Source organism: Chlorocebus sabaeus, chromosome 11, assembly GCF_047675955.1.
Source record: "Chlorocebus sabaeus isolate Y175 chromosome 11, mChlSab1.0.hap1, whole genome shotgun sequence".
Classification (NCBI taxonomy): domain Eukaryota; kingdom Metazoa; phylum Chordata; class Mammalia; order Primates; family Cercopithecidae; genus Chlorocebus; species Chlorocebus sabaeus.
In genome coordinates, this window is record NC_132914.1 from 91,118,458 (window position 1) to 91,133,300 (window position 14,843).

Here is a 14,843-nt window from a genome sequence, read left to right on the forward strand (position 1 = left end):
CCATAGCACTAAAAGTGGAACAGCTGAACATTAGTTATGCTCCTCCAATGTGATCTGATAGAAAAGTAACAGCACCACCTGTGAAACAGTCTTACCCACATCCCCTCCCTCAACGAGGCTGAAACAGAAGTTCATCAAACATCCACATCTAACTCTTAATACCGGGTTATAGGAAATACGGGAGACAGAGGAACATGCTAAACACCACTACAAGGGTACAGATCAGCCAATGCCTGAATGTAGGAAGTTCTACAAAACAAGTGACCTATTTATTTATTTTTTTCAGTGTATAAATGCTCTGAGAAAAAAGTGGAGATGGGGAACTGTTAAGTTAAAAGACTTAAGGGACCTGTAAACCAATTGCAGGTATGAATTTTGTTTGGAACTCAATTTGAACAACTATCTAAAAAAATGCCTTTTTTAAAAACATGCAAAAATGAAACATACTCTGTTTATTACATATTACTAAGGAATTATTGGTAATTTTATTGAGTTGGTGGTATTGTGAGTTTTAAAAGCCCTTATCTATTTAGAAGCACTTATTAATGAATTTACACGAGGCCTAAGACTTTCTTTAAAAAATACTCCTTCAAAAGAAAAAAGGTATGTGTATAGGGAAATAGGTGTAATCAGAATGGTAAAATGTAGTAATTGTTGAAGCTTGGTGATAGGTTTTTGGGAGTTCTTTACACTTTCCTCTCTACTTTGTTACGTATGGAAAATTCACATAATAAAAACAGTGAAGTATTCTATTTGAGAGGCAGAATTTTGGCAGAAGGCCTGGGTTATAACCCAATTTGTATAGCTTGGGGAGAGTCACTGCTACTCCCTCCTTTTTTGCCTCTTTCCTTTTTACTTTCGTTCTATTTCTTAAGAAATCATTCGCTGGGCCACATTTTCCCCTAGGGACTGTCCTGGTACCACCAGCCTTCCAAGGTAGAGGTATAAGTATTATTATTATTATTATTATTTTACAGATGAGGAAATCAAAGCAGAGAAGGGACTAAGTTTCTCACCCACAAATCCAAGTCTGCCTGTGTCCAAAATCTGAGCTCTTTTGTTTTATTTTTTGCTGGCTCCCAGGAGTAGACCTTTGATTTTATAGTTTTTAAGTTTCTTTTATTTTTAATTTGGTTTATGGATACATTTTAAACAATGAGTAAATAAAGATAGATCAAGTGGAGTAGCATTTGTGTTTTTTGCATATGAGAAAGATGCAAGGTATGGTTGTTATTGTAACAATTACAAAGACTTCATCAATGGCAAGCAGTGATAAAAGTAAAATGTGTGGCAACTTTCTTCATATTCAGAAAAGAGTAAAAGCCTATACATTGTAACTTTAAGCCATAAAATAACATTTATGCTTGTTCTTCAAAAGCATATATGATCATCTTTTTTATTAGAAGTAGAAGCCTGAAAAAATGGCTAATTTCATTTTTCATGTGTTCGTAAAATTCTTTTAGGACTATCACAAGAAATTCCCTAAAAATGTCAAAGCAAATGAACAAGTGAAATCCTGCACACCCCTTGTGCACTGTTTTCTTTACTTACTGAAAAAATTACATTGGCTTTTGTAAAACCTGGGTGTGCTTGTGGGCATGGGCAGACGTGTCGCTGTCATCTGTCATGTGTCATGCTCTGGATGTCAGAACCAGACATCAGTTGGGGAAGAGAGCGAGTAGCAAACCACCCCGCCAAACTCTTGCTGCAGGGTGCGTGGGGTTCACATCCTCTGCTCAGATTTAGCGTGACTTTCCAAAACACCTGCAGTGCGGTACTTCATGGCTGGTCCCACATAACAATTTATGCCCTAGAGATGTCTGACTAGATCTTAGGAAATTATACTAACGGTTCTGACATTGTTTCCGTCAAGAATCAAGGCACTAAATATAGTCAAGCTGAATGACAAAATTTTACTCACACTCAGGGCATGTCAGTGAGGGCATCAAAAATGGAAGAATAATAAATATTGCTGGTATTTACTAAGTTTTATGGCATGACAGGCACTGCACTAAGTCTTTTGAATATCTAATCATGTTTAACTCTCAATGTCCCATTTTATAGCTGAGGTGGCCGCAGCACAGAGAGGTTAAGTGAGTTGCCCAAGGTTGCACAGTTAATAAGTGGCAGAGCTGGGCTCTAAACCCAGGCCGTCTGACCCCTGAGCCTTTGCTCTTCTAACCACTGTGCGGTCTCCAAGCACCAGCAGAATGAAGTGAGAACCTGCTAATCCACAGCTGCCATGGTTTGGCCCTCTGTGCACTTTCAGAGCACCTTAAAACCCTTTGTTCTGTGTCAGAGCTGTTTTTCAGCTTTGCAGATGTCTGAAGTCAAGCAGAAGAGATGGAGAGGTTGATAAAGCACACGTGGCAAATCTCTGGCCGAGTTGATATTAGAACACAGAGTCCCAGAGTGATTTACTGTCCGGGGGAAAGCCAGTTGGCCTGGCTACTTTGCAAGACGGTTAAAGGACATAAGAATGGATATTCATTCAAGACTGTCAGAAAGAAAGTAGGTCAGAAATGAAACAAAAACAAATGTCAAAGAAACACCACTTTGGTATAAATAAAAAGTCGATTCTTCTTAATAAAGAGCTGTCTGTTCTTTATTAGTTTATTAGAAAAGTACAGAGCCTGCTTACTTTGAGATTCTAAAACCTCTTCAGGCACAACTCATTATTAATTTGATGTACTTTCCTGAAAAGAATGATATTTTGACAAATACAGTTTCTGGCTTCAGTCACATATAGAAACATTGGAATAAGTACAATGTTGTGTTTTGCTTTTTTTTTTTTTTAATAGGAACTATATTTGATAATGCATATACTCCAAACACCTCTAAAAATAATTTTCAATTGGCAAACTAGTTTTTGGTGTATTTTCCTAGTCTGGGAGAGGAAGTTTTATCATTTAATTTGATAAACTTAGTACCTTTGAGAGGAAGGAGGAGAAAATTTTACCATCTTATGTGGTTGAAATATGCTTTAGTATTTACATAATTGAAAATGATTCAAACTGATTTCCTCTGACGAACATCCGAAATGAAAATAAAAATTGTGTCTACTCCAAAGGGTAGTGGCTTGAGTCACCCACTGGTATGTGTGATCTATGAGTCACCTGCTGGTATGCATCTTCCCTATCCCCTGACCTATGGGTTAGAAGTCAGAGATGCTCCGCTGGGGCTTCCTTTGTAGCTTCTTTTCCCCTTCAGTATTCAACCATAGCTGCTGCTGGTAGCTACTGGCAGAACAGGAATGGGAGACCAAGGAGAGGATATGTGGAAGCTGAGTGATTTATTTTTAGGGGACTTTTGGCAAATGAAAGAAAAAAGATGTGAAGTCTTAGCAGTTCCAGCATGTTCGTCAGAAATGCAAGCTCATGATAGTCATTTCAAAGGGAATTGTGGAAGAATGGTGTGACCCCACTTCGCAGGCCATTAAATCATATATATGTTTGGTTGCCAGTGAGAATCTGAGTAGTAGAGCAGACAAGAATAAGGACATGTGGGATCGAGGCCTGTGGCTTGTGACCATGAACAAGTCACTTGACCCAGAGTATTAGGGAGGCAGCAGGGAATAGCAAAGGTCAAAGACTCAAAAGCATAAACTGCCTGGGCTATAAAGACAAATGAATGGTGTAGGTTTGACATAATGGAGGTACAAATCCGTATTTTATGCAAAACATCATATTTCTAAACTTTGGCAATTCATTCATGTTTATCAAATCACTGTTTTAGGCCCCCTTTGGCTGGCCAATGGGCCTTCTGCTTTAGACTTCTGGAATAAACTCCACAGTTTAGAGGTGAAAGAGAGACCTGGATTCTAACAGACCTGAATTTGAACCTTAGCTCTGCCCTCTAAGGAATATGTAAACTTAGACATCTGTATTTAACTTCTCAAAGCTTCAAGTTTCTTTATCTGTAGAAATAAGAATGATAATACCTCCTTTGTAGGATTTCCTGAAGACTGCGGGCAGCATAATACTTAATACATAGTGGGCACATCCTCAAAGGGAATTCCATTACCTTTTCTATGGAAGTAGATCCTGTATAATTTTTTTTATTTTCGTCTTGATAGCCAGTTGCTCAGAGTTTATAAAAGTGTAGTAGATGCTAGTGCTTTTTTATAGATTCTGAAATCCCTTCAATTTACATTTTAGTTGTTTTAAAATAAAGATTTCTTTAAGAGACAACATTCAGAGGGATAAGTTTTCTACTTGCCAGTAGAGGTAGAAGGCAGTAAAACCAAATAGATCTGTCAGTTACTGTCTTGAGGTAGAGCCCCTAAAGCGGTAAAACCCACCTTTGACAATGAGGAAACACGAGACAGCATTTTCTCCTTAGGACAAAAGTCTAGTGGGTAATGGCTCTTCTGTGACTAATGGTAATTCTGTACTTTATTCCCATAGGAAATCTAATTTTGAAAGCATTTGCTGCATGCCCTACTATGTACTAGGCACTGTGCCAGGGGAATAATGTAAAGATGACCAAAACATAATGGAATTGTTGCCTACAAGTATGTTTCGGCTTTTTAAGGATTTATATTGCAGTTTGTGCAAATTGTGTATGAGTCCACTTTGAGAGGTTATACATATCTTCCAATAATGTTGCTATTGCTCAAAATATCTTGAAGTCTCTCTTTGGAATTTGTTTTTAGAGCCCTTGGCACATTCTGCTGAAGTTTTTTTTTTTTTTTTTTTTTTTTTTTTTACCCTAGTGGTATTTATTCTTAGAAGGTGGATTTGATGTCAGTGACTGGCTAAGAGTTAGTTGTTCATCACTAAGTCAGCCTCATGGGTGGTGGTTAAACTGGCTAGAGTAATTTTTGGTTAAAAATGAGCCAAGACTGTAAAGTAGTATGACAGGGTTTTTTTGTTTTTTTTTTTTTTTGTATATCACATCAACTGATTGTAAAGATAAAGATAGTTCCAAAAAGGCATTCTGCATATTTTTTGCCCCAAACCAGTATCTCTGGAATATATCTGTAGCTCCCTAACAGGCTAGCTTTGAAATAAGTGGTGCTCACATGTGCATATGTTGTAGTATGTCTGCTGAGTCTTGTACTTAACCTCTTAGCAAACTCAGTTTCTTTGTTTTTTTCCTTTTAAATGTTATTTTTTCAAGTTCAGGGACAGATTTTCTCCAAGAAAATGAAACAAATAAGATCCACTCTCGAAGGACCTTAATGGAAAGAAATACATGCTTATGCCAAATTCTTTAAAACTATCCAGACTGGAAAGGATTGCCTCATACTTGACTATGATTATTCTGCCATGATTTAGGGACAGATAATTTCCCATCAGCATGTTTAACATGATAATTAAAGAGTTTCGTAGTGTGGCCTGTTGACCTCATTTGTTCATTCCACAAACATCTTTTGGAGTCCACTGTATGGCAAGCATTATCACTTACCATGATGATGATGGTGAGGCCATGAGCATGCTTCACCTAAGGAAGCCTGATCCTCAAGAATACAAACTTACTCAACAAGAAACTTGAGTGTAATTAATAGTAGTACTGGTAATTATCCTGTCTTTTCCTTATAGGATTATTTGGAGGTTGTGAAGTGGCAAACCTCTTTAATGCATTTGAAATATGGCTCATCTCATGACGATTGGAATGTGTGTGCGCTCTGGAGGAAACACATCTCTGCCATGGCACCTGTATTAGTCTGTTCTCATGCTGCTATGAAGAAATAGCCAACACTGGGTAATTTCTAAAGGAAAGAGGTTTAATTGACTCATAGTTTCTCATGGCTGGGGAGGCCTCAGGAAACTTACAATTATAGTGGAAGGCACCTCTTCCCAGGGTGGCAGGAGAGAGAATCAGTGCCCAGCGAAGGGAGAAACCTCTTGTAAAACCATCAGATCTCGTGAGAACTCACTCACTATTACTAGAACAGGATGGAGGAAACCATCCCCATGATTCAGTTATCTCCACCTTGTCGCTCCCATGACACATGGGGATTATGGGAGCTCCAATTCAAGTGAGATTTGGGTGGGGACACAGCCAAACCATGTCAACACCTGACCACAGTGTGTGTGGTCCCTGAGGCCCAAGGGTGGCTCTCAGAGCATTTCCTTAGCAAAGGTACCACTGGACCCTTGTTAGAATGATGTTCTTGATTTTTTAAAATTTATTTTTATCTCCTGGATATTCCTGATTCAGGAATGTTCTTGATTTTTAAAGGGAGGGTCTGAGGTAGTTGTTGTCTAGTTGTCTAGACATCCTCCACCTGAGAACGCTGTCTGGTGTCATAGAAACAGCAATGGCATTGAGATCAAAAGACAAAACTTTCCACCCCCAGCTCTGCCCCTCCTTAGCAGTCACCTGACCTATACGAGGTTCAGTTTTTCCGCCATTTAAGGGAAAATTATAACCTTTAATAGCACTGTTTTATTCACAGTACTCTTGTGGGAATCACAGGAGATGGGGCACAGGAGAGCGTTTGGGGAACTGTGGGTGTTAGTCCCTGTCGTCATCAGCCTTTCCATAGTGGAGCCTGGGCTACTCTGAAATAGAAGCACCTCTCCTTTTGGACCCCTGGAGCACTGTGTTCTAGAGTTCTTAGTTCTTCTTCCTATGTGCATTATTTGTAGTATGTCTTGTCCTTGGTGGTCAACCATTTCAAGGTCAGAGAGTGTGGTGGCGGTTCCTTTCTTTTTATTTTTTAATCTCCCCTGCCCCATCTTTCTCTTTCCCACTTGCTGTGTTGACTGACAAAAATCTTCGTATTTCCCAGAGTGCCAGAGTTTTTCTCTGAGAGGCTAGGTTGGTGTATTTCCCCAAGCAGAGGCTAAGAAGTACCCGATGCAGTCATTTATTTTCAGAGTGTGTGTAGCTGATCTCCAGCAGATTGCCTGGGAAGCTGGAGATGTGCTTCAGGGGAAAAGTAGTCCATCCACTTTTCCTGAATAGGCTGTGCATGCAGCCTTGACATAGCCAACTCTGCAGGTCATGAAAGAACTGAAGATATGGTATTCGACTTCCAGTATTTCCAATCACTTTAGAGACAGAAAGGGTGATGATTGGTTTAGAAGAGCCAGGGGATGACTAAGGAGCACACATAAAACAATAATGTTCAGTATAGACTCTAGTTTCTGATTTGAAACATTTTCTAAAAAATCATGTATCTTTAAAAAATTGGAAGCAGCTCAGTGTTTGCTGGAGATGAGGTGTAGAGTGTGGTGGAAGGGAGGGATGACAAAGGGGCAGGCAGAAACTTTGGGGGATGAGGGGTATGCACATCACCTTGCTGGTGGGGACTGTTTCATGGTTGGATACATGTGTGAAAGCATATCAAATTGCATGCTTTAAATATGTGCAGTTTCTTGTGTATCAAGTATTCCTCAATAAAGTAGCTAAAAATTATATACCTTTATTATTCTGAAAGAAGGGAAATTTTGGAAAAGAGATGTTTTTCTGTAGAAGATAGCTTCTAGAAAGGAAAATCAAACACAGTCTAAGTTATTCTGTGCTTTATTCTCCTCCCTCCACAGATATCTTGTTGTTTTGGGTCCTCTTATCTGAAATTTCACAATATGTGAAAGTAGCCTGAACTCTTTAGAAGTAAAGGTAGTCGTTGTGGTTTTAGAAAATTATGTGTTTATGCTGCCTCTGTAAATGGAACACAGGCCTCTCCCACCCTCTGGGGAGCTTGTCACTTAGTGCAGTTTTTTAGGAACTCTTAAGCAGTTTAAGTTCTGGCCAGAGGTCCTGGAGTTAAGGATGTTGTCAACTCTGCTACTCATTTGAAAAATGTCTTCTGGAATCTATAGCTGCAAAAAGAGCTTTGCTTCTCTGGGTGAAAACAACAGGCATTCTCATTTCTAATAACTTTAATGGATGCTGCTTCTTTCTTCTTTTTGGCCCCCAGGGGACTCAGAGATAAACTTGAAACTCACCTATAACAAGCATGGTCTGCATACTTGTGTTTATATTTTCACTGGTCTCAAATTTCTATTTATTTATAGTTTTCTGGCTTGCAGTCTATATTTGTGTAATATTTATATGGTTTTATATGGTTCTTGATGGAAATCCCCTAAAATCCTTTTCATAGCGAGTCAGAGAATGAAATCTGTGGTTTAATCCACTGGCTTTTCTTTAGGCAAGAGACAGCTGTACTAGAAGAATCAAGGATTATAATAAATTTGAAAAACCAGAAGAGTTCTTCAGGTAAGCATGATCTTTACGTTTGCTCCTGACCTTAGGAATTGACTCTAGGTCCCAGATTTTGAATTTCTTATGAGCAGAATCATCTACTTAAAAAAATCGCTTAATTAACAGTGATTATTGAGTATCTGCATCTCCTCCAAGAAATAAAATACCATATCCATAACACACACACACACACACACACAAACACTCTCTTGATAATCCTACAAATGACTAATCACTCCCTACCCCCTGACTTCCTGCCTTTTCATTCATACATTGGGATTGGGATCCACAGGAGCTGTTGTAGAGAAAAAGATTTTTAAAATACTATATTATGTAAATTACTGCAACCATTATGGAAAACAATATGGAAGTTCTTCAAAAAACTAAAAATGGAACTATCGTAAGATTAAGCAATCCCACTGCTGAGTATATATCCAAAGAAATTGAAATTGGTATATCGAACAGATAGCTGCACTGCCATGTTCATTGCAGCATCATTCATAATAGCCAAGATATAGAATCAACCTAAGTGTCCATTAATGGATGAAGGGATAAAGAAAATGTGGTGTATATATACACAACGGGATACTCTTCAGCCTTGAAAGAAAGGAAGGAAATCCTGTCATTTGAGACAACATGGGCAAATGTGGCAGACATTTTGTTAAGTTAAATAAGCCAATAACAGAAAGACAAATACTGCGTGATTTCACTTGCCTGTAGAGTCTGAAAGAGTTAAACTCATAGAAACAGAGAGTAGAATGGTGGTTACCAGGGCTGGGGGCTGGGGTGGAGGGCAGGTGGAGGTGAAGTTAGTCAAATGTACAAAATCTCAGACAGCAGAAATAAGTTTTGAAATCTATGGTACAGCATGGTTAACTGTGGTATTTAATAATAATGTTTATTTCAAAATTGCTGAGTAAATCCAAGTGTTCACACCACAAAAATATAAGTTCATGAGGTGATGGATATGTTAGTTAGCTTGAGTTAATCATTCCATAGGTATATGCATATAAAAAATCATATTTTATCCCCTAAATAGATACAATTATTATTTCTCAGTAAGAAATAATAATATAACATAAATACCATATTGTTTCAAAATAGAGGGAAGAAAACATGTAAATAGTCCTAATGGATTTTTTTTTTTAATCTCCAGACTGGCTTCCAGACAAGGCTCTATGGTGGCCCAGACTGGTTGAATTTTTTTACTTAATGTTTTGTTACTCTGCCTTAATTTCCGATAACTAGAGATTCTGATAAGAACTTTAAGAATAGGAATACTTCTGAGAACCTTAAGATGTTATTAGCCATATATAAGTAACCATACATTTTCTAGAAAGCATTTTTCTCTTCACAATAGCTGGAAGTAGAATATCCTAGAGAATAATTCATTTTTGAAAAATAGAATGTCTTAGAGGAGACCTGGCCTGCTAAGTATTATAGGAGAGGACTCAGGACAAAATCAAGTTATCAGATACCTGGGGCTTAGAAAGCAAGGAGTTAGAAGGTAGAAGAGGCTTACAGAAAGGAGGAAAGAAGATGCTGGAGACCCTCTTTCATCTGTTATAGAACATTTTCTATGGCTGGCCCGTATTCAGAGAAAGATCCATATCTTGCTGCTTTCTACACCAAATAGCTCCAAGATCCAAAATTCAAGCTAGTGCTCTTAGTGAATAGTTTGGTTATATTATGGGTTAAATGAGTTTTCCTATAAAGCTAGCCACCATTTATGCTATTTAGATCTACCACTTAGGAAGATTTCGGTCACATTCATGATTTTCAGATTGTCCTCTCTCAGAACCCTAGTGTCACGAACTGTAATAGTTGTAGAAATTGTTGTAGTGGGTATAGCAATAATATTTCTATGGAAAAATATAGAACTTAATATGTGCCAGGTACTGTTTCAGTTATGGACACTCATTTAAATGTATGAAGTAGATGCTATTATAATCCCCAATTACAGATGAGGAAACTGAGAGACAGAAAAGTTCAATAACTTCCCCAGGTCATGTAGCTACTAAGTAGCAAAGCCTTGATTTGAACCTGCACTCTCTAGATCCCATTTAGGCTCTTAACTGCTATACTGTCTTAACTGGATTGCGGTTTTTCATAAAATTAAAGTTTCCCCTGAATCCACAGAAAATGTTAACAATATATAGAATTTTCTGGATTTCATTTTTTTCTGTCTCAAATCTTTGTACCCAGGATCACAGATGACTGAAGACTGAACAAGTTGCAAATTTCTTGATAGTCACATATGTATCGTTATATACTGAGAGTTTAGCCAAACAACCCACAATAAATTGCTAATGAAGCTTAATAATTTATAGTGAAAAAGCAAAAATAGAATTGCAAACCATAAGCAACTCAAGACATGCATGGGGGATTATGCATACTTCCCCCAACTTACAGAAATTCCAACCATCAGCATATGTGTTCCACAACAGTGCCAGGCATTGTGTGGCAATCAGACTTCTTACCTAGAAACTCTATAAATGTACTAATTTTAGTAATCCTAAATAACTTACGTAATAAGCTATATTACTTAAGCTATATTATGCACAAATATAAAACTAGAAAACAGAAGGTGAACTTGGACTTCCTCTATCCTTTATAACAGTGGAAGGACCTGTGCTTTGCTGGATTGGTTTGCTGTTCACGTGGTAGCCCACTGAACCCCATTTAGTGGGCTGTGGACCATAGTTTGAGAATCCTGCTTTAAAGGAAGAATACAGTTCATACATTTTATTAAAGTCAGTCTGCTAAAGTGATGGAGCTGGAATTTTCTCAATGAGAGCACTGTATAACAGGGTTTTCTGTTGTCCTTTTTCATAACAAATAGTACTTCTCACTTAAAAAACAATTGTTCCTTGCAATGATGTCTGGGATTTGCTTCAAAATAATCCTGTGGGTAAAGAGTTGGGAATGAGTTGGGGAATAGGTGCAAGAAGTGGGATGAGGGGCAGATAATTGTCAAAGCGGAGTGACATGGGGCTTCATGATACTATTTTCTCTACTTTTCTGTATCTTTGAAAATAAAAAGTTAACAGCAACAACAAAAACCTTCTTTAGTTACTATCCTACCTCCTTCATTTCTCTGCTCTTGTTCACAGCAGAGCTTCTAAGAAGAACTCTCTGTATATCTCACTTATACATCCTCATCCTCCATTATTTAAGCAACTCACTCACTTGGCTGTCCTCCCACCAGCCCACTGAAATTACCTTTTTTAGGGTCCCCAACAATCACCATCTTGCCACATGGGGTGGTTAATTCTCTCTTCTTATGTTACTTGACTTTCAGCAGCAGCAATGTAGTAGGTCATTTTTTGTTTCTTGGAGCATTTTCTTTTATTGGCTCATGTTCAGCCACACTTTCTCATTTCTTCTGCATCTTGCTGGTTTCCAACAGCTGACCTCTAGCTGTTGGAAAGCCTCCAATGCTTCATCCTTGGGTTTCTCTGTACTCTTTCTGAGTAATCTCATTGGGTCCCATTGCTTTAAATACCTTCTGGTTGCTAACTTAACATCTGTAGCCCTGACTTCCAGACTTGAATCTGAGAAGCATCTCAAATTTAATGTATCCAAATCATAATTCTTAATCCCAGCCTTACTTTCTTCTTTTCTTCCTCACCTCTTGCTTACCCCTATCTCAGTAAATAACACTGTTATATATCTGGCTGCTAGAGCCCCCGACTTTAGGCATCACCCTTGATTGCTCTTTTTCCATCATATCCCACATCCAGCCTATCATGATTACCTATTGTAATATCTCCAGATTTACCTGCATTCATCTCCTTTTCTCTCCTCTCCTGCTACCATCCAAGCCTCTGTCAGTCCGAACCTCTGACATCTGTCACTGGACTTCCGTATCACCTCCTAATCCATCTCTGCTTCTGTGTTTGCCCCTGGCAGTCCATGGAGAGAGCAGCCAGAGTGGTCTCTTTAAACTGAAGTGCCACTCCGCCACTTAAACTCACCCCTTGGCATCCCATAGCACTTAGAAGAAAAGCCAAACTCCTTTTTTATGTACCTACTGCCTATGTCTGCCCCACCCTCCCAGGACTCACTACTGCAGTCACACAGATCCCTTTTCTGTTCTTCAGATATACCAAGTGGGAGTCTTACCTCAAGCCTTTGCAGTTCTCTTCTCTCTCCCTGCTATACAGATCACCATAAGGCTGGCTTCCTCTTATTATCTAGGTTTCATCTTAAGTCACCTCCCTAGAGAGGTTTGCCCTGACCACCCTATGTAAAGTATTCATATAACCACACTGTCTCATAGCTATTTTATTTTAGTTTATATAAAGCATGTGTGTTTCTCTATACTTATTTTTTTGCCCCTATCTATAAAGTCCAGAAGAGCAGGTACCTTGTTTGTCTTGTTCAGTGCTGTATCCCTGGCACCTAGAACAATGTCTGGAACATATAGAAGGTTAATATTTATTGCATGGATAAACAAATGAATGACTTTGTTTGTGATTTAGAATCAAGGAACTTTTCCCCAAGGGCTAATCTGTGCAGTTTTACCCCACACTTCTTCCCCATCCCCAATTTCCTGCTCAGCTGGACTGTGTGCTTACGAACTGTGTAAAGACTTGTTCAACATTCTTAAATAGGTTAAAGAAGTACTGCACTTTGGGCTCTTTGTCATTTTCAAGTCATATTCCATCCTGGGCACCATCCAGAGGGGTCTTGTCCAGTTTCCCAGTTTCTCAGAAAGGAATATTTCATGGCTGCTCGCACGTCCTCTTGTCTTACAGTATTTGTACTTTATACCACTCATTGGCAGAGCCAAGGCCTACCCCATCTGAGCAAAGAGCAACAGAGATCTGTTGGCTCCATTCACTCCTTTGCTCTAAGACTCGCTTGTTTCTTCTTATCTTTTCCCAACTATTTTTAGTTGTCAAATTGCTCCTTTCTTTCCCTTTCCCATCTGTTTTTCTTTTCCTATGGAAAACAACCCATATATTTCTAGTTTAGTCAGATTAGCTGCTAGGAAGGCCCCTTTCTCAAGCTTATTTGTATAATGAAAAGCTATACCCAAATCCTAATTTAATGTGACAATTGAGCAGCCTCTTGTCAAATAGCTAGAACAAGGGCAAGGATATTAATTTGGCTCTTGGGCTGAGACACACCAGGGATGTCCCAAGGATTTGAACAATTTCTAATCTTCTCAGAGGAGGGCATAAGGAAATTCCTAACCAAAGTGAAATCCTTTATCACATCCTAGAGTAGATAAGTACTTCAAGAATCTTCTAGACTGGGGATAAGTTGGAATCACTAAATATTATCTACTTATCTAATGCATGTAATAATAGCTATCTATGTGTATTTGATCAAGTGCCTGGGAGGATACGTTTGGTTTTTTTTCCAAGGACTTTTGAGCTTTCTCTTCGGGTAATATATCTTAAGGGAAAACTTTATAAGGCTAAGCCATTGGGAAATTTTTTCTGCCATAGCCAACAGTTTTATAATTAACATTCCTTTGCATGGTATAAATACAAATCTGTTCTTTTGTCAGGATCATTCTTTATGAATTACCATATAAAAGTCATCTGGGCTGGGCATGATGGCTCACACCTGTAATTCCAGCACTTTGAGAGGCCAAGGCAGGTGGATCGCCTGAGGTCAGGAGTTTGAGACCAGCCTGGCCAACATGGTGAAACCCTAGCTCTACTAAAAATACAAAAATTAGCGGGGCGTGGTGGCAGGCACCTGTAATCCCAGCTACTTGAGAGGCTGAGGCAGGAGAATCACTTGAACCCAGGAGGCAGATTGTGCAGTGAGCCGAGATCACATCACTGCACTCCAGCAGGGTGACAAGAGCAAAACACTGTCTCAAAAAAAAAAAAAAAAAAAGCCATATGGATAATATGTATTCTTAATTAGTATTAAGTGTCTACTTTTAGATCAATGAAAACATTTCTATGGGGCTAGACTTTTTCTTGTCAAGATTATAATTTCTCTTATGAGTTTTTACCTGAAGCCCCTATTTTCTAAGACCCTAGGGTTAATGAGTCTCTTTGACATTAATCATTTCCATTTTGCTGGTTCTGATGACCCTGTGCTATCTATTGGAGCTCTAACCCTTTGCAAACCTCTCTTCTGCCCTTGGCAGTGTCTCACGTGCTCATGTACATCTTAGGCCGGAGATCACGTGGCACATCCTGGTACCACCTCTGCTGCTTTCACTGGCCACTGTTGCATCTGTTTGTTGCAGCTGCTGCCTCCACTGGGGCCAACCCCTCCCCTTCCTTACAGATATCAGGAGGTGGGGAAAATGAAAATGCCATCACAGGAACATCTGGCATCAGAATTTGCTTTATGAAGAAAATAATCTTGGGGGGAAACACTTTGATGAGTGCTTGAGGAAGAAAAGGAAACCCCAAAGGCCTGGGTGTTGGCAGAGCTGCTTGTGTGAGCCAAGGACAAGCATTAGTGGTTGTTTAGAGAGTGACGGGGACACATGAGAGAAAGAAAGGAGAGGGTGGAAGAAGGGCAGGCATCAACTAAATGGCAGAAAATTGTGCGGAGGTCTTGATGCACCTGTTCCTCGTGGTCTCCAGACTTTTCTGTGAAGTATAGCATGTAGTGTGGGGTGGATTACAGGGAGTGAACTTGGAGATGCGTACATTCACATCACAGTCAGTGCAGGTCAGTACAGAGAACAGTCATGGAAAAGGGAG

At 39.1% G+C, this 14,843-nt stretch overlaps 1 protein-coding gene across 2 annotated transcripts in view; it reads left to right on the forward strand.

Moving 5' to 3' along the window:
• CRADD (CASP2 and RIPK1 domain containing adaptor with death domain) overlaps nucleotides 1-14,843 on the forward strand; it is a 179,045-nt gene that overhangs the window by 110,903 nt on the left and 53,299 nt on the right. Inside the window, exon 4 of one of the 2 annotated variants that reach the window (XM_073020998.1) lies at nucleotides 287-308. The exons of the other annotated variant lie outside the window; for it this stretch is intronic. Within the exon in view, the coding sequence (XP_072877099.1) occupies nucleotides 287-293 (7 nt within the window). The 3' untranslated portion in view covers nucleotides 294-308. Of the gene's footprint in view, nucleotides 1-286; nucleotides 309-14,843 lie in introns of those variants that run through there. 2 annotated transcript variants of the gene reach the window in all.